This window comes from Crassostrea angulata, chromosome 1, assembly GCF_025612915.1.
Source record: "Crassostrea angulata isolate pt1a10 chromosome 1, ASM2561291v2, whole genome shotgun sequence".
In the NCBI taxonomy this organism is placed as follows: domain Eukaryota; kingdom Metazoa; phylum Mollusca; class Bivalvia; order Ostreida; family Ostreidae; genus Magallana; species Magallana angulata.
Genome location: NC_069111.1, coordinates 39,015,588 through 39,039,313, shown reverse-complemented (window position 1 = coordinate 39,039,313; position 23,726 = coordinate 39,015,588). Strand labels below are relative to the sequence as shown.

General features: G+C 32.7%; 1 protein-coding gene across 1 annotated transcript; it reads left to right on the top strand.

Moving 5' to 3' along the window:
- Positions 1-1,771: 1,771 nt before the first annotated feature.
- Positions 1,772-19,427, top strand: LOC128157064 (uncharacterized). The gene is made up of 7 exons (XM_052819423.1): positions 1,772-2,136; positions 2,292-2,376; positions 16,225-16,392; positions 17,316-17,524; positions 17,892-18,058; positions 18,447-18,622; positions 19,200-19,427. The coding sequence occupies exons 1-7, from the start codon at positions 1,840-1,842 to the stop codon at positions 19,253-19,255; spliced, it is 1,158 nt and encodes a 385-aa protein (XP_052675383.1). The 5' UTR covers positions 1,772-1,839; the 3' UTR covers positions 19,256-19,427.
- The last annotated feature ends 4,299 nt before the right edge of the window (positions 19,428-23,726 follow it).

Sequence of the window (23,726 nt, the reverse complement as noted above, 5' to 3'; positions counted from 1 at the left end):
CAGCATGTCAGACCGCTCGAGGGATCCAACACAACGTCAGAATAATCACAGTGACTGCAATACAGGCAGCCAGCTGCAATAGGAAATAGTTCGTCGGAGATAAATTTGATATCAATCTGCAATGCCGTTGCTCAGCGCTTTGACATCGTCATGGACGCTTAAATTTGGTTACAACTCGACGAAATCGGCATGATCAACAAAGGCGTGATATTATTCTCTCAGATGAATGTCAATTTTGCATATTAATTGCTGATGGAAGAATGGGAGTCTGGCACATACGACAAGAACGCTATTCAGATTAATACGTGATGGGAAGGGACTCTCTTGGGGAGGACCAAATATGATTGGGGCGATATTGGCCTGATTTAAACAACTGTGACATGATTTATTTAAATATTGGCTAGAAGACAATGGTGTGACATCGTTTAGAAACATCGATCAGATGTCATACTTGGTTTCATCAATATTCGTTGAATACTAATTTTCATTGTTTTCGTTGTTAAATTTATCCTTGAAATTAAATATTCATCGAACTGCAATTTCTTCTAAAATTTGTATTGATAGGGTCATTGGCCACGAATTTACGTATCCTTGAAACTGTGATTTTCACTTTATCCACGAAAATTAATACCCTTGAATATTAATGAAACCACAGTATTGCGTCACATTCCACCAACATCGAAATCATACTTTCCAGCATGACAATACTGGAACACACACAGCAAGATTAACTAAGATTTTTATTGGAATAAAATTTCGATGAGCATGTCTCGGCCAGCTTCGAGTTTATTGAGCATTTATTAGATTAAGATCATTGACACATCTATGATGTCAAATTTAGGCCGACAACTGCGGTTGAACTTGCGATCTTTCTCTTGGGATACAGGTGGATATCCCAATGTCATTTGCTTTGTTAATCGCCTAATTTATTCTATGTACAGACGCTTTTAAGATGCACAGCTTTAATATGGCTCATAATCGGAATTGGCTTGATTAAAACAACTGTGACCTGAGTTAATAAAATATTGGTCCAGAAGGCAATGGTGTGACATCGTTTAGAAACATCAATCAGATGTATTCATCTTGTGCCACATTCCACCAAACATCGAAATCACTCTCTCCAGCATGACAATGCTGGAACACACACAGCAAGATTAACTAAAGATTTTAATGGAATAAAATTATGTATGAGCATGCCTTGGCCAGCTTCGAGTTTATTGAGCATTTATTGGATGAAGATCATTGACACATCTATGATATTATATTAAGGCCGACAACTGCAGTTGAACTTGCGATCTCTCTCTCTCTCTCTCTCTCTTGGGATACGGGTGGATATTCCAATGTCATTTACTTCGTTAATCGCCTGATTTATTCTATGTACAGAAGCTTTTAAGGTGCAAGCTGTAATCAACGCTAATAGGGTTCTTACTCGTTATTAGGTTATAGGGCGCTTTTGCCGTAATCATAAACTGTCAATTACATCTAATTCTAGAAAAATTGATACTTAATTAAATGCTGGTTTGATCTGTAGTCATTGTCAACATGTATTTCTCCTTCCACAAGTAGTTTATATTACATATATAAATGTTGCTAATTGCTCCCTTGTAAACAAAACTAGATGCGACGTTCAATCAGACACCTTATTATTCAGATTTCAAAAATCGACTGCCATCAACGTCATTCGTATGCACTAATGAATATTAGATGATGAAGATTTAAAGGATCTATTTACCATGCCGTCCGAGTTCATTAATTCTTAGGTCTGGCCTTAAATGAAGTAGTAGGGACAATTAGCACAACAACTTCAAATCGAGGGAAAACTATTGTTAAAAAAGAAATATGGGTTGTTTGCGTGGTGTATTTATTATTGTTTTTATCTATTTTGGAACATGGTTCTTGTCAAACGGGACTACTATGCAAAACTCAAGATTGCAAATCGGTAAAATTTTAACAATGGACTTGATTGGCAAAAAGATGTGCGAGAACCAGTGTTTAACTTATTTTGATTGTAAGGCCATTAATTTCAACAAACGCCATCTTTCCTGTGAACTTCTGAACCGCTCTGGACAGGAAGCTCCGGAACATCTGCATTTTGAGGAAGGCACAGTTCATATCTACAACATTACGAAAAGCCAGGTAATGATACGTTTTATTTTCATATGTCGCAAAGAAAAGCGATTTCTAGATTTCATTATACATTATTCCTCCTTTTAATCTGGAAACATTTTATTTATGATAAGATCGTGGCAAACTAGGATGAAGAATAATGTATTTTTATTTTATTTTCTTAGTTGTCAAATTTATGTGCAAACAAGACATGTCCAGCACACCACAGATGCGTAGCCGGTAAAACTAAGGCATATTGCATCGTGGCCGGTAAGTAAAGAGTACTACAGGAAGTAAATTTGTTAGAATGACATTAAGTAAAGTTAATTTTATTTGTTTACTTTATTGTATGTATCCTTTAGAGCAATCATTTTTAAAAGTAAAATTATTTAAGAATCTTTACTATTGCCTAAATTAGAAAGTGTTTGAGCACCGAATGAATTTAAAACTGTGGGTGTATTCGACGAAAACCATTCAATGGCATGTGTAAATGACCTGAAGCAGAAGAAGTGGAATGCCGAACTTTTTTGCGAGCAAATACATGAGTTTTTTTTATGTAATTGCTAAATTCCAACCATACAATTTACACAGAAAAAACATCTAGTATAAACTGGTATTTTCAGACGAGCTTTTTCCCGATTCCAGGGGTTATAATATAGTTTTGGGGTCATGTCAATTAACGATTTTGACACTATGGTGTTATTTCATTCATTAAAAAAAGGTAGTATAAAAGAATTTTACGACGTTAAATAAAATTCATTACTATAGCATTACTTAGAACTGAACATGAAAATCCAGCACCTGATTTTGTGGTTAATGACATCACAATGACCAACTTATGTAAATACATGCAATACATTAATATTTTAAAAAAGAAAAGTAATTATCAAATTTATATTTTTTAGTCGAAAGGAATGCATTTTTGTTTTCTAATGAGTTACATTATTTCGTTTCTTCAATTTTAACTAGTCTTTAACTAGATAAAACGAAATTCAAATGGTACAGTTTATCTACAGTAGTAAAGTATTCCCAGACTCCCCCACTATGGAGTCGAGCATGCGTATTCCAGTGAAAAGGACTAACGTAGTTACTAGTGCTCGAGAGCGCTAGCAATAAAGACCTGAATGACAGAACTTTTATAGAGAAGATATATATGAATTTCTATGTGCTGCGTCAAATAAAATAGGAAAAAAAAATATCCGGCCTATTTTTCAATTCTAGAATTGTGTAGATTCTACTGGATGAGATGATCTTACATGTACCTTTAAAATAATCCATTTCTATTTTATTATGAGGTCCCTTGAGATCATATAAACTAATGCATTAAGTTTTAATTCAATGCAACAAAAAAAACAAAATGGGTTGAAATACATAATATCCAAGAATAATGATGAGTTGATCAATGTGGTCTCCATTACTTCATACTATGGCAATTATCATATAATCACCGTTAGAAATGCTTACAGTAACGAACTCGATTCTTGATAATAATAGTAAACTGTTAAACATCAAAACGTGTTGCTGAAAATGTATTAAAATTTACCATTAAAAGAACAACCAACTCGTTATTCTTTGTGGGGTGGATTTTTTTATGTAATCAACCAATGACGATGCATACAACTATATTTTTGCGGCCCATTTGACTTCTTGTATGAAGCTGTAAAATACCACATAAATGTACCAGTGGAGCAAATCCTTAAAGTTTACAAAATTATTAAGCATTATAGAATAGAAGATATTGATCAAGCCAATAAAATCCAGACCTGTTACTATACAGCAATGGCGATAAGAAAAACAATGGTGTTTTAAGGTCATATAATTCAATGCCGAATTGCATAAATGGATGTGTAAGATATGGGTGGATTATAAAGAACATTTATGGAGGTGGATGTGTTAAAATTAAAAAAAAAGACGGGACGATTTTGAATAATACAATAAAGTATAAATCTGTAACTGTGATTGAAAGTCGCACGCTACATTGTTTTCTAAAATTAAGTTGATAAAAGAAATCTTTAACCATGAAGCAAAGCATCAAGTTGCCTGGTCAGGAAAGTTCATAAATCGCAGGAAAGCACTAAAATGAAACAAAACAATCAACCATATAATAAAAACCATTCCTTCACTTTTAACTGAATAAATGTTATCAACTAAAGAAAACATTAAGAACAAAGAACTATATATGATAAGAGTTAAATTTGGCCCCCATAATTCGCCATTTTTTTAGTGTTTCGGGTACAATAAAATGTTAACTAATTTTTTAGAAGAGTTGATATAAAATATATTTTTCATCGATTTATTTGCACTCACTGGCAGTATATGACGTCAGAAGTGACGCCATTTCTATAATTCAATCAAAATCAGCCAAAAATTGACATTTTTCTTATCTATCTACGAATGGGAAATATAGAGCGCATGCTTAAACAAGGAACTTTTTTTTGTCACTTATCAGTCTTGGCTAGATACATCTCTGATTAAAATATCTTATTTGTTCAAGAATGCGCTCTATGTTTTCGGAAGGAAAAACTGCTTGAAAACAAGCTGTTTTACGCCAAAAATGCAAAAATGGGGAGAAAAGGTTGTCTTTACAATGTCATGTTTCTAAATTGCGGGCACTTGAACCAAAATGAATATTATGTAAACACATCACATACATATCTATACTAAGAAAACAAAGAATGATAGTAAAATGATGATGTTCTTTTTAGGGGCCATTTTAGGCCCTTATCATATATAGTCCTTTCTTTGTAAATTAAAAATACTGATTTGCTTGAATAGTGCATAATTACCTGTGAATACACACACACAGAATAGAATTATATAAAGTTTATGCATTGGAATTTTTTTTTTTTTTTTTGGGGGGGGGGTCTATTTTGCATACATCACATTTCCTAAAAGCAAGTTGAAAATGACTCTGGCTCAAGAACAATTTGCACACGTTCCGTAGACACAGCTTAAGAGTCGTGCAAATACATGTGTTGTTGATTTCAATAATCTATGCTTGGATGACCTATGATAAATAAGGCAGACCTTCTTTACATAACAAGTCGCATCTGGTTAAAATTGTCGCAGTGGTTCTGTTAAAGTTGGATATGTGAAAAGCCAGATAATCAACACATGATAAAAGAAATGGACTGACAGACAAGAGGACGGTTGACAAAGTCTCACTTTAGCTTATTAAAATACGGTACCATCACCAACCCCTTTAAAAAGTTGCTTACTTATATTTTTGCTTTAATGATTGAAATATGGTTTTGTTATATTTTGTTTTGCAAAATGACATCATCATCCAACCACTTTATTTAGGAGACAATATATGAAATGTGGAACAATGTGCAATTTTGTAGAAAATGCATGGTATAGTATCTGTTTATATGAAAAAGGGCATCCAAAAATACAATAAAAAGTATAAAATTAACATAACAAATTGAAATTGTAACAGATGTGACATTCTTTCATAATATAACATGTTCAGAGGCATTGAAAATTAACATTAGTTACCTAAACCTAGAACCAGATAATATTTGAATTTATTCCATCCAAAATGAACAAGTAACTGTCACAGTCACTGTCCTTGTGTTGTATTTTGAAGTGTGGTGGATTTTGATTCTGTTTTTGACCCTCATTCCCTCTCATCTCATTCTTGTTTGGTTCTTCAATTTCTAATGTGATTATGTTCGTTCGGCTTGAGGAAGACTTCTTTGGGTTTCATTTTTTGACAAACCTATTTTTTCGGAATTATGAAACTTTCTACATGTTCATTTTCAACATTTCTGCCATTTCGAAATTTCTAAAATAATTGTCTTTTCACTGTTGGAGTCTTTGGTGCCAATGTGACTGGAAAAATTTTAAATTTTGAAAGGTTGTTCACATTTCTATTGAGCGTTACATAATCATTGCTGATTTTGGCTATACTCTCTAGTCCGAATATCATCATTTACTATTATTTGCGGTCTCCTCTAGAGCATCCTATTTTTTTCCCTGTAGTTTCCGGTCTATATTGCCTTTTAAATGTTTGGTTTGGTGGGTGGCAGTTGGAAATTGCTTTGGTGATTGCCTTCTCCTCGTCATTTCCCATTATAATGTTTTCTGTAACTCTTATCTTCTGTATGGTGTGCGAAAGGGAAGTGAGGTTTGCGTCGTAGTCACTTTCAAATTGAAACATTATGGGTCCTAGCATTATTGGATGATCTCTCGTCTCTCTTCGAATTACAGCCTTTTGCTTGTAGGTCTATGCCGAAACAAGGCAGGTACCCAAATTGAAAGATTTATTTATATAAATGATGCTTCCTCCACAATAAATTTAGCATTCATACATGTATCTTTGATTGGTCTGTCTTGTAAATATAATAGGTGTCTTCCTGTTTGTAAAGTAAACTTCCTGGATGAAGTCTGAGGTCTGAAGGGAGCATAATACTTGATGTGTTTCATCTGCAACGTTTACTGGTTTTCATGTTTTTTGGAATTTTCACTGTTTTTTTGTTCCAAATTTGTTTTGAGTTTCTAGGGGATTTGAAGGAATCATTTTCACCCATCATATCCATAACTTCTGAGGAAGTCTTCTTTTCCTTGGAAAATTCATATGCCTTTTGGAGGATAACTCAGTCGGTCCTTTTCTATTTTTCCGCTTTGTACTCGGCAATTCCGTGAGTGATGGTTGTTTAATTTCTTCGAATTCTTTGCAGTATTCGACGATAGCAAAATTGATTTTCTCCCCGAGTTTGGATGAAATTGAATGAAGACATGTTTACTCTTTTCCTGAATGCATGATTTCCCTTGTAAAAAGTAAAATATCGATGAATTTGGTATAAGTTTTCTTCTGTTGGCTGAATTTCGAGAGGTGCCTAGATTTTTTAATATTGTCCATTTCTTTTAGTCCGCCTCTCAATGCAGAAAACTCCATATACAGGCCGATCAAATGTTTTTATGACAGTTAAATTCTGATCATTGTTGATAACACAGTATGATGTAATCTTGTCATCAGTCGGCATTGTTTGCAGTGGAATGGTTGTTTTATACCTATAATTTTCAGTAGTTGATCCGGAGTTGGAAAACGGAAGTTGGTCACACACAGGAAAAACCTTGGATTGTCCTCAGAATTGCATGACATGCTGAGTATGCTCTTCTAAGGACCATGAGTCACCAACAGATGATAGAAGCACTATCCTTGCGTTCAATTTTCTCTTCTTCTTTGATGGAGGCTTTGTCTTCCCTCACTGCACGTGCTCATTTCAGAGGGGCTTTTTGTGAACTTCAGTTTTTTGGCAGGTGAACATGTGTCTTCAGAGAGTTAAATGCTGAGCTAGAACTCTAACATTCATCGGTGTCCAAGAGACTCTCAAATCTGTTGGCGAATTGAAGTGTTCTACCAAATGGCGTATTAGCGACAGTTGCTTTGATTTCTCTTTCTGAGTGTTCTCCTGTTGCTCTGCCTTGTGCTAGATTTGGCATGTTTTGGAATAAACAAAGTGGCTGCTTTTGAAGTTGTCTGGCTGGATGAATCAGGAGATTCTTGTCATCGATGAAATGGAAGAAGTGGTTTGGAGTCAAGCTCCAGTTCTTCTTAGATGTTGGGTTGTATGGAACAGTGTGTCCACATAATTTTCATTGATGTATCCTTCAGCCCTGATGACGAATGGAAAACACGGTTCAAGGTCCTAGTTGTAACATTCGTGGCACGGGGATAGAGACTCTCAGTCTTGCGTTTGGTGATATTTCTCAAGGCTACTGAACGTTTAACAACACTCTTATTCAGGTGTTATGTCATATAAAAAAGTTTTTAAATAATAACGAGAAATGGTTTTCTTGGTTTAAAAACCTTCTACCTTGGCACACTTGATGAAAGTTCATCGTAGTCTAGCGATACACACAACAAATTGCGTTATCCCTATATTGCTGAATCTTTTTCCCGTGAGATACCATCTCCAGACAACATTTCTACTTGAGCTCAACTGACATGCTTTCCTTTCAACACAGAATGATTTGTAGGTCATCGAACAAACAATCACCATCACTGGTTGACTTGTAGGCAATTGTATTATTAGGGTATCTTTGGAGTTCCTTGAGATATCCATGGGATTCGTAGAGGTGTGTCTGGGATACCAATGAGTTCCTGAGGGTATCAAGAGTTTCAAATTTGTATAATTATGGTATTCGTGGGGTTCTATGGTGTATCAACAGTTATAAATCTGTATTATTAGGGTATCATTTGAGTTCCTTGGGATATCCCTTGGTTCCCTGGGGGTTTTGCAGATGTCTGGGATACTAATGTGTACCCTGGGGTTTGTATTTTAGGGTATCCTTGGGGGTTCTTGAGGGTTCCATGTTGTATCAAGAGTTATAAATCTGTATTTTTGGGTGTTATTGGAGTTTCATGGAATATCCGTTGGGTCCCTGGGGTTCTTATTTTCTGTTTCAAATAAAACAATTCATCTCTTAAACTTTATGGTCTACGACTCGATGTGTAAATTGTGCACCCTACTGAACGTTTAACAACACTCTTATTCAGGTGTTATGTCATATAAAAAAGTTTTTAAATAATAACGAGAAATGTTAAAAAATAATAATAAACTTATCTGACATACATGTAGCAATAGAATGTCATTGGAAGGAACACACATTTACAATAAACGATTAAATTAACTCATGTATTGTGAAATTGGTCGTTGCAAATGCATATTCTGTGAAGTGGACATTTGCAATCGATTAGTAAGAGAACCCACTACATAGTATGGAACTTTAAGAATGAGAAAATTGTTAATGCTTTTTTTTTCTTTTCGCACTCATATTATATATTAGATACAAATATCGTTTTCTAATATAAATTGGTATAACATATTCATAGCCTTAAACCACGTTTAACAATGCCTAATATCAATTTTAAAAAAACCAATAATACTTACTTTCATAACAAGAGTAAACATACTATTGAATGCATCAGAGAGAATTGATTACCTATTAGTCATCATTGAACCGTACGGTTGTTAAATATGAGTTGTATGGGTACGAGTATTTCAAAGGGGAAAATTAAAACATTAATAACTAAAACATTTTTTCTGACAAATGTTCATATCGACAGATTTTAATAATCATCAAAAAAAAATTAACGGTCGGCAATAATTTACATTCTTGGTTTATGTTGAATTCTTGTTTGATTTTAGTTTTGACTAAAGTTCAAAAAACATATTGCGTAAAAAGTGGATATTTCATGTTGAAATCTCCAGAGATACTGAATCCCCCTATCCCTAAGCTTCTCATATGTAATTACAGGTCCGCTCAGCGAGCTCACTATAATTATCAGTCTGTTCAAGATCACTTGCCCATAATTTTTCACTGGCTAAATCTGTTTCTTTGTCCAACGTTAAGGTTGTAGCAATATTATTGTTCTCTCCGATTAGTTAAATCTGGTTTATACATGTACTTCATCCAAAGAGTTCCTTTCCTCAAAAGGTGTTTTTAAACAAAAAATTTTGGTGAAGGTCATGTAACGCATTAAGCTGTCCAGAACATATTCTTTTCTTCTTAGGACTATTTTGCTCATGCGTCACATTAAGGATTACGTTTACTCAGGGTTTGAGATTTCAAAAAATATTTTTACAAAGTTCAATATCTGAAGTCCAAAGTTGTTTTAGAAACACAAATAACAACGTTATTAACAAATATCGATATTGATATCTATGATTTGTTTATTTGAGGAAAATATGCTCCGATAAAGGTAGATTAATACTTAAACATAGGAAATTCGGACAATTTTTTTTCATTTTCCTATATTCTCTTAAAAAAAATTTTGTTGTAATGTAATTGCAAAAGTTAAGTTTCTGTGTTTTTTCATATCATTTTGCATATTTTTTGGTTGTATTTACTTGTCTTTAAATTCATATCACTGGCTGCCACGGGATTGGAAAAATCTTTAAAATACATAAACTCGATTCAAGATAAAATATCTCGAAATCTTGATCATTGACCTTATATAATGTTAATGTCAACATAATAAAGACAATAAAAAAAGTTTCAGGCAATCCATGGTCTGGAGCTCCTATTAGTCAGCTTTTAACTCACTTTTCACATTTTCAACATCTTCTCAAGAACTACTGGGCCAATTTCAACCAAACTGGGCACACATCATCCTTACGCAAAGGGGATTGAAAGTTGTGAAAATTAAGGGTCACACCCGTTTTCAAGGGGAAATAATTAGAAAATAATGAAAAATTTCAAGAAATTTTCAAAAATCTTCTCAAGAACCATAAAGCCAGGAAAGCTGAAAATTGTGTGAAAGTATCCTCAGGTAGTATAATTCAAAGAGGTGAAATTCGTGACACCCGGGGGTAGGGTGGGGCCACAATGGGGGTCGAAGTTTTGCATAGGAATATATAGAGTAAATGTTTAAAAATCTTCTTCTCAGAAACTATAAAGCCAGGAAAGCTGAAAATTGTGTGAAAGTATCCTCAGGTAGTATAATTCAAAGAGGTGAAATTCGTGACACCCGGGGGTAGGGTGGGGCCACAATGGGGGTCGAAGTTTTGCATAGGAATATATAGAGTAAATGTTTAAAAATCTTCTTCTCAGAAACTAATGAGCCAGGAAAGCTGAAACTTGTGTGGAAGCATCCTCAGGTAATGTAGATTCAAAGTTGTGAAAATAGTGACCCCCGGGTTTAGGGTGGGGCCACAGTGGGGGGATCGAAGTTTTACATAGGAATATATATAATAAATCTTTAAAAATCTTCTTCTCAGAAACTAGTCAGCCAGGAAAGCTGAAACTTGTGTGGAAGCATCCTCAGGTAGTGTAGATTCAAAGTTGTGAAATTCATGACCGCCGGGGGTAGGTTGGGCCCCAATTGGGGGTCGAAGTTTTACATAGGAATATATATATAGAGTAAATTTTTAAAAATCCTTTTCTCAGAAACTAATCAGCCAGGAAAGCTGAAACTTGTGTGGAAGCATCCTCAGGTAGTGTAGATTCAAAGTTGTGAAAATCATGACCCCCAGGGGTAGGCTGTGGCCACTTTGGGCTGTTAAAGTTTTACATAGGAATATATACAGTAAATATTTTAAAATTTTCTCAGAAACCAATCTGCCAGGAAAGCTGAAACTTGTGTGGAAGCATCCTCAGGTAGTGTAATAATCATGACCCCCGGGGTAGGGTGGGGCCACAATGGGGGATCGAAGTTTTACATAGGAATATATATAGTAAATCTTTAAAAATCTTCTTCTCAGAAATTAATCAGCCAGGAAAGCTGAAACTTGTGTTGAAGCATCCTCAGGTAGTGTAGGGTCAAAGTTGTGGAAATCATGAAATCGTGGGGCCACATTGGGGGGGGGGGGGTGTAAAAGTTTTACAAAGGAATAAAGAGTAAATCTTTAAAAATCTTCTCAGAAACTAATCAGTCGGATGATTTTTTATAATTGTTAAGACTTTGTCTCCAGGACAATTCTTCGGCCTCACAAGAAGATTCAGAGTTTGATGTAGCTTTATATCCCATATATAAACAATTGTTAAGGATCTCTTTGAGAACTGCAATACTCAACATGTGATATGACTATAAAATCATCCTGTTAGAAAGGGGACTAATGATTATAAACATAAGAATATCCAGGGGGGAAATGAATTTTATTTATACAGGATCTACATGTATTATTGAACATTGTCCAGATTGTTTGTATTATGACTCCATTAAGCTGATTTTATCATACCTATTGTTCCTCAGGTGAGCGATGTGGCCCATGGGCCTCTTGTTTGTAAAACTGGATCAAATTTTGGAAATTGAAAGAGGAAATTTGGACTAAATTGCTTGAGGACAGGATCGACCCCCCAACCCCCGGGACTTAAATTTTCCTTTTTTATTAGATTATCCTTTTATGACATAATTCTTATCTAATTTATTCAGCCATTGTCCAAAATTACCTTAAACAAACATTTTTTTAAAAATCAGACTCTCTGTACATATAATACAAGAAGGTTGCTAACTTCGTCTGCCAGCCGAGAGGCACTGCCGATGAATATTTGTTGAAATGTACTATTAAACTACATCTACCAGTAAAAAGGGTGACCTCATGTCGTAGCCCGATAATTCCCTTCACTGAATATCTGCACGCCATGCCCTTGTAAATACATTTACAAGCTTATCTTTTAAAAAGATTGGTGAGCTAGCGCTGTAGCAATCATAAAAACACTGAAGCAAATTTCTAAAACACAGGTTTAAATTTCTGAATCGATTTATAAACAATAGGAAGGTACAGTGGTGCACTGGAATTGTGCTGGAGTGGGGTCTCAATTTACAATTGTGAATCTAGAGTTATTTATTATAATATTGAAAATAACTTTGCATTATAAGACCGAAGCTACTGTTACTTTTTGACATTAACGATAAAACACAAAACTTCACGTAAAGATGATCAAACGAAATTCAAATGGTACAATTTATCTACAGTAGTACAGTTTTCCCAGAATCCCATACTATGGAGTCGAGCATGCATATTCCAGTGAAAAGGACTAATATAGTTGCTAGCGCTCGAGAGCGCTAGCAATTAGCAAATGGGACAATTTTCACCGACAAGTTACAAGTTTTGAACCGAGCCATCTAGAACCAACGGAAGTGCGGGTTTATCGCAAGGAAGATAACTCGAAAAAAGTACAATTCATTAGAAGTATGAATTCTAATCAAGCTGCGAAAAACTAAAGAAACAATTTCGTCTTGGGTACTGGAAAATCTAAAAGAAGGCACACATACAGAGTGTATTACAATGGAAGACATAAAATAGAAAATTTAAAAAAATATGTTACGAGTTATTTTCCTTGCGATAAACCCTTATTTCCGTTGGTTCTAGATGGACGAAGTTAGCAACCTTCTTGTAATATATGTACAGAGGGTCTGATTTTTTAAAATGTTTGTTTTATGTAATTTTGGGCAATGTGTGAATAAATTAGATTTAAAATGTTATGAAAGGATAATTTAATTTAAAAAAGAAAAGTAAATTAAAGTCCCGGGGGTCTATATACCGGGGGGTGGAAGGGGAGGGGGGTCGATCCTGTCCTCGAGCACCTGTGCTTAAAACAATTCATTCAAATATTAAATTAGTAAAGCTTTTCTTGTTATATCAATTCCCAACCTACGAATTGTTTTATTATATCTAATAATTTCAAAATAAAGAAAACCTTGAAAATGGTGGACAATTTTTTCAATAAACATTCAGAGGTCACTAGCAGAAAAAGTAGGTCATTGACCTAGTTATTTGAAAATGAAAAATAGCACCACGATAGCGGGGCTATAATGAACAATAAATAGTTTTTCGTTCCTACTAGTGGATTTTTTTTCGCCCCTGAGTAAACGTAATCCTTAACAGAACTCTTAGGTAAAGAATACGCGGTAACCTTTGAAACACTTTTCTAGCCAGATCAAATGTGAAGATCGTAGCTTATCTTTTAAAATCAAGTTTTGGACTTTTTTATTTTTTCATAAATAAATTTTACTTACTTTAAAACAGAAAAATGTCTGTAGGTTATGATTTGCAGATTTTTTTGCAGGCAAATCTAAAAACTTTTTATCATAGACTTTGACTTATATTAACTTTTTAAACTAGTTCTCATTTGTACCAAACATTTATCGATTATCGAACAGCTGTCTCATTGTCAAGCACCCAATGTCATCCGCTTGAGTGGGTCAATTCTTAGAATTTTTCTCATTTATATGAATATTCATTATCAATACTTTGATCGTGAAAAAAACCACGATCAAAGTTGTAGAGGGTTTTGAAGAACAAAAAGGAGGGTCAGGTTATGAATAGATACGATATCTTGTGGATAATACACAAGTTTTAGATTTTAATCACGAAAGCGTGAAAGAGTCGCCATGTAGGCAGGAATTATTCATGTTAATGAAAAGTGGTTATTGATCTACTAAGCATCTGAGAGATTAGAATCCTTTGATTACTGATTACGACTATTCAGTTGTAAAAATTACTTCATCATAAAATATGATCGATGTTTTCTATACTTTTGCATGATTTATTTAATTGAAATGATTTCTCATTGTAATTAATCGATTTCAACAATTATTTCGTGCAACTATCTGGGTGAAGTTTTATGAAACTCATTGACTTTGCTTTTTTTCAACTTCAATCTCTATCGCATAAAGTAAAGATATTATCGTTTTCTTATTTCAAATGTGTTTCAGTTTTCAAAAGTTCATATGACTTGAGGTTTGCATTTTGCAATTTCTAAAACCTCATTTTGCAATTTCTATGTCGATTTCAATCCTTCAAATATAAAATATTTCCTTTGTGCATTGAATATCTAAATAGAAATCAGATCGTATTGAAACAAGTAACCACTCGTCCACTCGCAAATGCGAGTAATTTTTACTGTGGGCGACTATTTCTTAAAGATTTAGTTGCCCACATGGCGAGTATAAATTTTTTGGCAATCAACTTAAACGAAATAGTCACTATTTGATCGGCAACATCGTTAGAATTTCCTCCGAAAGAGAAGTTAAAGTCGCCCTGTATAATGAGTTAACAATCGTTTTTAATTAACCCCAAAGCCAATCAAAGGATAATTAACTAATTCTGAAGACGTTTTCACAGCATCAGTTAACCCCTGTTATAATTAATAACTCGAGATTGTCTTATCTTTAGGGGCTATAAATACGGGTGATGCAACCACACACCGGTACAGTGCAACCGATGTTTATTACTTTTGGTGTTGATATTACTATTAGTTGGTTATTTGTAATTAGTTAATAATTCTGCCAAATTAATGCTAAAATAATCATAAAACCATTTGTTTACAGTTATCTAAAAAATAAGTTCCTTTAGATAACGGTTGAAACTGGGTCAAAGGGTTGGACAACAAATCTCAGCTATAAAATGTACGAATAGTTACATAGAGAATTAAATTTAATAAGTTGGATCTAATTCAAATTCATAATGGCACTTTACAATTTTTATTCTACATGTATATATTTTATTATTATAAACTAACTTCATTGTGAATATCATTGGGCCCCTATGAATTATTGTGGGCTTGTATAATAACTTGAAAAGTTGGGAGCCCACATGGCCCCTGGGTTTGAAAATTGCAGAAGGAACTCTATAGAAAAGCTTTTCAAAGGTCATACTAGTATTTCTTAGACTTTACATTTTGTCAAAGGAATGCAATTGATGATTAAAATCACTAATAAATTGAAAATTGTGATTACTTAGTATTATAGTGGAAAATACACCACAGCAGCGTCAATGGAAATATCTGCCTTATAGCAGCTCCTGTTAAACACTAAGTGTTTTAATTATAGTGCATAATGTTAAGTTATCAACTAATTATGCCCGACACAACGAGTCGCTAGAGATGTAATAAATGCCATTGACCCGTAAGGCATTCCTTCAGTGGTTCTTCGAGCCATTGAGTCAGTCAAGTAGTCACTCAAGCAGTCAGTTCGGGGGGTTTTCTAACGTGATTATGTTGAATTTCTTGAAAATGTTATAGTTAATACGCAAGACATTTTTAATGTGCATTTACATTACAAAATAACTTATTTTTTCTGAGAAATCTCCATTTTTTTCTCTTTTTTTACCAGTATATATACACTTTCACTTCTAAATTACACTGCTGAAGAGAATGTCATTAAATCCTAAGTAGATATAATTAATTGGAATTTTATATCATTTCTTTTCGAAGAATGCTCTCCTTTATAACATAGAATTTGATTGAATTTATTGAAACAATTTTTCAGCGCAACTTATATTTAACCGTTGAACTCAATTCTCCTTACCTGTGTGATGCTCACATTATACAGTGTTATATTTGCATTTATTTATTCCCTTTCTAGCATATCATAAACATATTATAATAAATTAATTAATCATTATCTCTGTCATAGATGATAAACGAATGAGACTGTTGAGATGATACAGGTATAGTTTATATGAATCAAAATGTGTATTTTTGCAGGCTGGATTGATCTGTTATTTTATATTTACTAAGGAGTTGTCCTTTTTTACTGACTAGTAATTTTCGATGGTTTTTAATGTATGCTCAGCCCATCATACTAATGATTATATAACGTTGTGCGAAAATTTTGGAGGGTTGGGTATCTAACTTGCTCACTTTTTCCCTTGTTTTTTGAAGAATGTCCAACAACGGATTTAGAGTTGATTAATGGAGATTTTAGTGGACCAGCGGTAAAGGTAGGAGATAACCTGAATTTCACGTGTCACCAGGGATTTTCCAAACAGAACGTGACTCTAACGTGTCTTAGCAGTGGCAAAATTAAAAATGCTGAACAAATGGCATGCTGTGAGTCTTAATTCATTTTTTTTTATCAAATTCGGTTTTATTATTACATTATGTCTTGTAAAAGAATATATATATATATATATATATATATATATATATATATATATATATATATATATATATATATATATATATATATATATATATATATATATATATATATATAAGAAGCACTAGCAAACCAACAACACTCGTTATCTAAAGTGTCGGATCAAAAGATACAAGGTTATAAGATGAGATATAAAAAAGCACTAAAAATAACCAACGACACGAACAATAAAGTAAAATATTGTCAAATTTTCGGGACAACCCGTCCCTTCTTCAGGACAACAAAATAAAAACTTTCGCGTTATCTTTCAGCACTTCTTCACAGACCGTCCGCTGCGTCGGACGTGATTTTTCTTTCTCGGGCTCGAATTCTTAAATATAAAGATGTAGCTGCCACGTGTTGATCCGGTGTTTAAACATTATCTAGTTTTTATATATTATTTAGTTTAGTTTAGTGCTAGTTTTGTAGATGTTTTTCTTCTTTCTTATGTAGTTTTTATTTTGTTGTCCTGAAGAAGGGACGGGTTGTCCCGAAAATTTGACAATATTTTACTTTATTGTTCGTGTCGTTGTTATTTTTAGTGCTTTTATATATATATATATATATATATATATATATATATATATATATATATATATATATATATATATATATATATATATATTTATATATATATATATATATATATATATATATATATATATATAGTCCCAAAGGTGATACAGGGGCATTATTGCATTGATTTATTACGTTTAGAATAACAATGCATATACATGAACACTAGTAGAATGTATATTTTCACTGCGTCGATTATGATATATTTTGTAATGAATAAATGATTCTGAAAATCTCATTTTTGTGCACACTATTCTAGACAAAAAGGATGGACTTTGGACGCTGGCATACATAATTCAAAGTAACTCTGCCGCCAATCCACTTACCGCTTATTTAAAAAGTGGTATACAACAAGAAAGAAACGCTTCATTTCCCGCAAATTGCATTGCCATGACGAAAGTAACTGGATGCACTACTCCTTACCGAGCAGGGCTCATTGATGATTGGGAAAAACTATTAATAACAAAAGTAATGTTTAAAGTTTTTAAAAATGCACAATGTCATAAACATTTAGTCTAACGCCAGATTTGAGAATTCCTGTACATGTATGTTTGTTTTAGCTTTAAGGATTAGAATTTGCCTATCAGATCCTTAGCTACTTTATTATTTTAAAGCTTTTTTTTAGTTGTAAACTGTCATTTAGTTCAAGAAAATTCCATAGATCTGAACTTAAAAACTTTAATGTTTTTATATCATTATATAGATCTCTCTGTCTAAAGAAGACTTATATTGTCCACAAATAGTTCCGCTAATCTAACCCTCTTAAATCTTCTACGATCAAACTTGTTGAGCACTCGAAATGCAAGTATAATTATAAAATATTGGTATCTTTCAGATTCGATTTACGGTAACTTTTCCTAATTCAACCCGAGAAATTATATTTAATGGCACCGGATCAAATTTAACGAACTGGTTTTCCGGAGATCGAGTCAATTCATCTTCCTGGCTTGATCTGTCACCAACAGGAATATATCTTTACTTCACCATGTTTGGATATCAAGAGTAAGTTTTTTAACATAAAATTCCCCTCAACAACTTCAGGGTTTCATCACACAGAGACAATAAATCGTTGAAAAGTTAATATTTATATAAAAACAAAATAATTAATTTTTAGAACGTTTGCGCAAAAAGCCACGGAGTTTGCTTATTTTGTCCGATGAAACCAGATTTTAAAGGCGATCGACAATATTGACGCCCACTGTCATGCAGTAAAACACTGTTACAGCAAACACAGTGAAATAACTCACATTTAGAGTAGTAATTTTAGATTAACAGTTATACCAAGTAAAAATCGAATATATCATATGCACATGTACACGCAAGTGATTTGTAATAGCAAGGAAGAAATATTTGATTAATATTTCAAAAATACATGTTTAATGTTTTTCAGCAACTTTGTCAACCGATTCTGGTCTATTATCAAGCTTCACGCAGGTTGTCCAGGAGACATAGGTTGGTTAACGGGGTCTTTTGAACCTCCTGGCGGATGTCTGTTCGACCTGACCAATGGTTCTTTCCCGGTGTTCCGTGCATGTCCTGGAAATAGCTCTTGTTTCATGGAAAGTGGTCAGTAAAGCTATGTTTACCCATACCAGTTTTTATGTATATGTACATCTTACGCTAAACGCTGCTAAGAATAGTGTTTTCATATCAGTAATATTATCTAAGGAAGCTTTGAAAAAATATGATAATTCATTTTAACGTTTAAAATCACGTTAGTCATTAAGGTTTCATGGGATACTTGTCGATATTATAAATTGTGGATAAAAGTACATCATAACCAAAATACCTTTACCGGTTAAGAATGTTTAAATTTAACACTACTTGACCCTAAAAAATGTGTTTGAATAGTTTTGGAAAGGTTAAAATTACAAACATTCAGAGTTCAGAGTTACACATTCCTACGTAACGCTCATATTGCGCTGCGCTCTTGGGTGACGATAATTAAATATAAATGAGGCGTGATCTACTGTCTGTTGATTTTTATAGGAAACTCGTCGCGATATGACGGTGTCTCATATCATTTTAACATAACCCTACTTTTGGCGGTTTTCTCTTTTTATTTGTCTTTTTTAAAGAGAATATTTAATTTGCTTGTTTGTTTATATTATACCTATCATATATAAACTCATTGTCATTGCAGAAACTATCGAAGCGGAAACAATTGCAGTGTCCGTTAAGGCAGATAATTTAACTTAAACGATTTGAGAAAATCACAAAAGGTTGACTGTGATAAAAGAATTGTGGCTGCTGTTTTATCAATCTATAAAATTGTTCATTAATAAATTATTATTATTGATTTTTCTATTCATGTCATGAAACCATTTTCTAGATAATTATAATTTCCAAAAATTTACACCTTACAATGTATGTACAAAACAAAGTGTTTATTTTTTTTTTATCAACATTATTCACAAGAGTAAACAAATATACAAAAACTTAAAAAATGTCAATTATTAGCGTACAGACATCTTGTATAATTCCTTAATTTTTCATATTAATGCTACAAATGATGTACAAGTTTTCATTGAGAAGACATTTAAAAGTAGCTATTTGTCTTAATACATGTATATTAATACATGTTTATATATATTAATATTCAAACATAGAAATAATGTTTTTAATTTTGGTATATAATTGTTTATGTAATATGTATTTAGAGATACATGTACGTCGATAATCTATAGATATGCATAACTATGACTCACAATATTAGCGTCTAATATTCATGTGCACACACACACACACAAAAATTGTGTACAAAAATATGAAAAAACTGGTACATAGTAAGCTATCTTAGTAAAAGGTAGAAATATATTAAGTAAATGTACATGTAATACCCTCGCTAACCCTGAGGACAAACACATCTACATACAGTCCATCACATGGTCCCCGGGTGTAGCACATACATGTATACACATAGGAAGACCCTAAGTGTCTAGGGTATACAATAGTAATCACAATATATTTATTAATGTTTTAAGTTTTGATGAATATTTCGATGATTTTAAGTACATTGTATTTTAATTCATATCTCTAATGAAGTAATTCTTTACATATTCGTTTAGACTTTGAGAGGTTTCATTTTTTTCTTCAAATCTACATAACATCTTAAAGGGTACCTGCAGTGCCGGTCAATTTTTGATATAATGGATATCTATGTTTATAAACATCATCCTGGAAATTCTACAGCGATCGCATAAGTAGTTTTCGAGATATTTGGGGAAAACCCGATTTCACACCTGAACGAGTTTTGAATCAAGCCGATTTGGCGCGAGATGAACTGTGACGTCACGGGGTCAACGCCGCTGCATGAGAATCAGGATTATCGTATGAAAACTGTTTGTTTTCTTGCATTGTTTTATCGATATATGAACATTTTTTTCTGTTGTTTTATTTCTGTATCAACCCTGGATGACTTATTATACTGTTGTTTGAGTTTAACCCGTATTTTATCGAACAAAAATGCCGAATTCGAACAATTGTTTGCTTCATGAATTTCGTCAAATGTGTAACACATTTTACATATAAATGCACACCATATGTAGCAAAATGACAATTAATCAAAGCATCATTGTTATAAGAAACATAGTATGTTAATATTGTCATTCTTTCGATTGATTTCTCAGTGATATTATTAACTGATTAATAATATTGATAATACATAATGATATTTCGTAAAAGGAAACTCGGGGTCTATTTCTCATATAAGGCATAAAATTACAAATGATGTCGCCCGATTATTCAATACTATTGACATCGGACCAATAACAATCAAAATAGTATGCATTCTTTAACAAACAAACACGGGATTATAAACGGGTCAAGGCGAAAGTCCAAGATGGCTGCATGATTAAGTCTGTCTCGTATTCTTTTAAAAATACGATAATGGAATTTAATTTTACATTTATTTACATCCTTTGTCAAAATGTTGCAGTTTATTTAGATTTCATAACGATTCCTTGTCAGTATTACAATTTAAGCTATACGGAGTTATAAAGCGTTTAATTGCTGACCATAGCGCTCGAAAGAAAGTTGCAGAAATTACAAATCCAAAATAATTACTTATTCACATAAAAAAAAGGTCTGTATTGCTGAATTGTAAATTTGGTCATTATTTAAGTGATTAGATAAGTAACAATAAATGCATTTACTTCGAACATTAGTTTTACTATTTAATAGTATCATGCATGATTCTTTAATCACTGATTGACGGACATGTTTTAGCTGACGAATGCTTGATTTTACACAGTCTAATTTATTTTTCTGTTTTATCTTTTAACAATTGAGTAGTTAATTATACACAAATCAATTTACCAGTCTAGAGGTGTGAAACCCTCTCTTTGTTCACCAGACTCGTGTACCTTGTGTATACATACCCCAGATACACGTGTGTCTGGAGCAGTGGCTTCGTTAGTTTACCTGTTTACCTGTGTCATTATTATCGGATCACTCGTGTGTGAAAGGGTATTATGTAATCAAAAAATGAATAATGAACATAAATTTACCCATGTAAGCGTTTTAAGATATCGTATTCATCGGTAAAAAGGCGACGAGAATAACAAATTTTAAAATCCTTTAAAAAGAAATCTGATTGTAATAAAATAATAACGGATACAAATTTCTAGATTTACAATACTTAAAATAACAAGATACGTCAAAACATCAGACCTATATCAATCATTTTGGCTGAAAAATCGAATTTAATTTGTATAGCTTTGTAAGGAAATTTCCCTCGTGTTGACCCCGTGACGTCACTTCCGCGGAAGCCTCGTTATCGCCTAATTCTGTTTTCTCTTGATTAGATTTCCCAAAGCAGGTAAAAATAGCCACTTTGAAGAGGCGTAACTCCGTTATTTTTGCACCGATTTCGATGCGGTTTTTTGCATTAAATTTTGGTAAATAAACTCTTTAACATATGTTTCACATTGGCTGGGCTGCAGGTACCCTTTAAATTTGTAAATTCTATAAGCAACATAAGATATAATATTATTCAAAAATTATACCTTGATGTTATTTTCATAATAGAAGCCTATGATTACATGTTTCCACATAATATCTAAATGCAAAGTCGTACACAGTTTTGACCATATTTCTTTGACATTGTCACATTCAAAAATAAGATGTTCAACATTCTCTGTTGTGTCTTGACAATAATCACAACATCTGCTTGGTCTTAACTTACATTGATGTAAAAATAAATTGCAACTTAATATATTATTCAATAATTTGTAATTAAATTCACATAATATATGTTCTTATCATATATGTTTTTAATTTTATTAATGTATATTCGTTTCCAGTTTTCTTTTTGAACGTTAAACATGTTCTTATAATAAGATTTATAAATGGGTTTTTGGAACTTAGTAGTCAACAAATTTTCATAAAAGAATTTACATTTTTTGTCTGTTATTGTATGCCATCCTAAATGAAATGTATAACTTTTCTCAACATTACTTGTTGTGTATTGACTACATGTCATATCAAAATTCACACATTGTTGTCTTACGGGGTATTACGTTTCGTAAAATATTATATTCACATAGCCAATTACATTTTTTCAACAAAATATCAGATAATTCATTTAGTGTTTTTTTTTTTGCCATCTTTCTTGAAAAGATCTTTTACATATAATATACCACTTTTTATCCATCTTAAAAAACACAACGTTTTGCCTTTATACTTAAATAGTTCGTTGTTCAATAGGGGTTGTTGTACAAATGTTACGTTTGACATGTTAAGTATGTTAATATTTTGTTTTTTACAACCATTAAATCAACAAAATATTTCTTGATAAAATTTAGGAATATGATTAATAACTGTAAATTCTTCTATATTTCTCTAAGTCGTTGATAATATGTAGTTCAAATTAAGGTTGACCCTTTTCAAATAAGCATTGTTCATTAAGGGTTGGACATTTAATGTCATTAATATAATTAGAGATTTTATTGCAATCGATAGATTTCGTCGTGTACAGATTTTTCGTCAAAATTGCATATTTCTTTAATAATTTCTGAGTTTGTATTGATTATTTTGTTATTAGCATCTTTGAATTCTTTAATGGTATTGTTAGTTTGATTTTTCTTTTCTAGTCCTAGGAAATAGCTTGTATTTTTTTCACCTTCATTTATCCATCTCTCTTTTGATCTTATTTGCGCACCTTTTGCAATTTCGTTTTGTAGTTTATCAAGTTCTGATTCTAGATCACGTTTTTCTTTCATATTAATCTTTTCACTTGGTAGAGTTTCTATTTCATCGATTTTCTTTTCCAAATTTTGTATTTTTGATTTTATATTGTTTGATGACTTTTTTGTGAAGTTTATTGAGAAGTCGCGTACTTTGACTTTAAAAGTTTCCCCATTTAGAAAAAGCATCTAGTGAATTGTCTAGATCTTTAAAAATATTTTTATTCCTTCTCTATACTCATCGTTTTCAAGATGTGGTGTATTTAGTTTCCAGTACCCTGGGCCTCTTTTTAATTTATCAATTTTTACAATTATTTTCAAAAAAAAACGTCGATCGCTGATTCTATTTCCTTTACTATGAGTACCTGGAATGCGTTTAACTTGAATTTGTTCCACTAATTCAGAGGCTAATTTACTTGTAAATATGAAATCATTTCTGCTTTTTTGGTTATTTTCCGAATCACACCAAGTATATCCCTCTGTAT

Excerpts from the sequence above, each read along its gene's own strand:
- LOC128157064 (XM_052819423.1), top strand. The coding sequence starts at position 1,840 with ATGGGTTGTTTGCGTGGTGTATTTATTATTGTTTTTATCTATTTTGGA. Across the intron at positions 2,137-2,291 it reads ACAACATTACGAAAAGCCAG|TTGTCAAATTTATGTGCAAA; the intron begins GTAATGATACGT and ends TTATTTTCTTAG. Across the intron at positions 18,059-18,446 it reads ACCATGTTTGGATATCAAGA|CAACTTTGTCAACCGATTCT; the intron begins GTAAGTTTTTTA and ends AATGTTTTTCAG.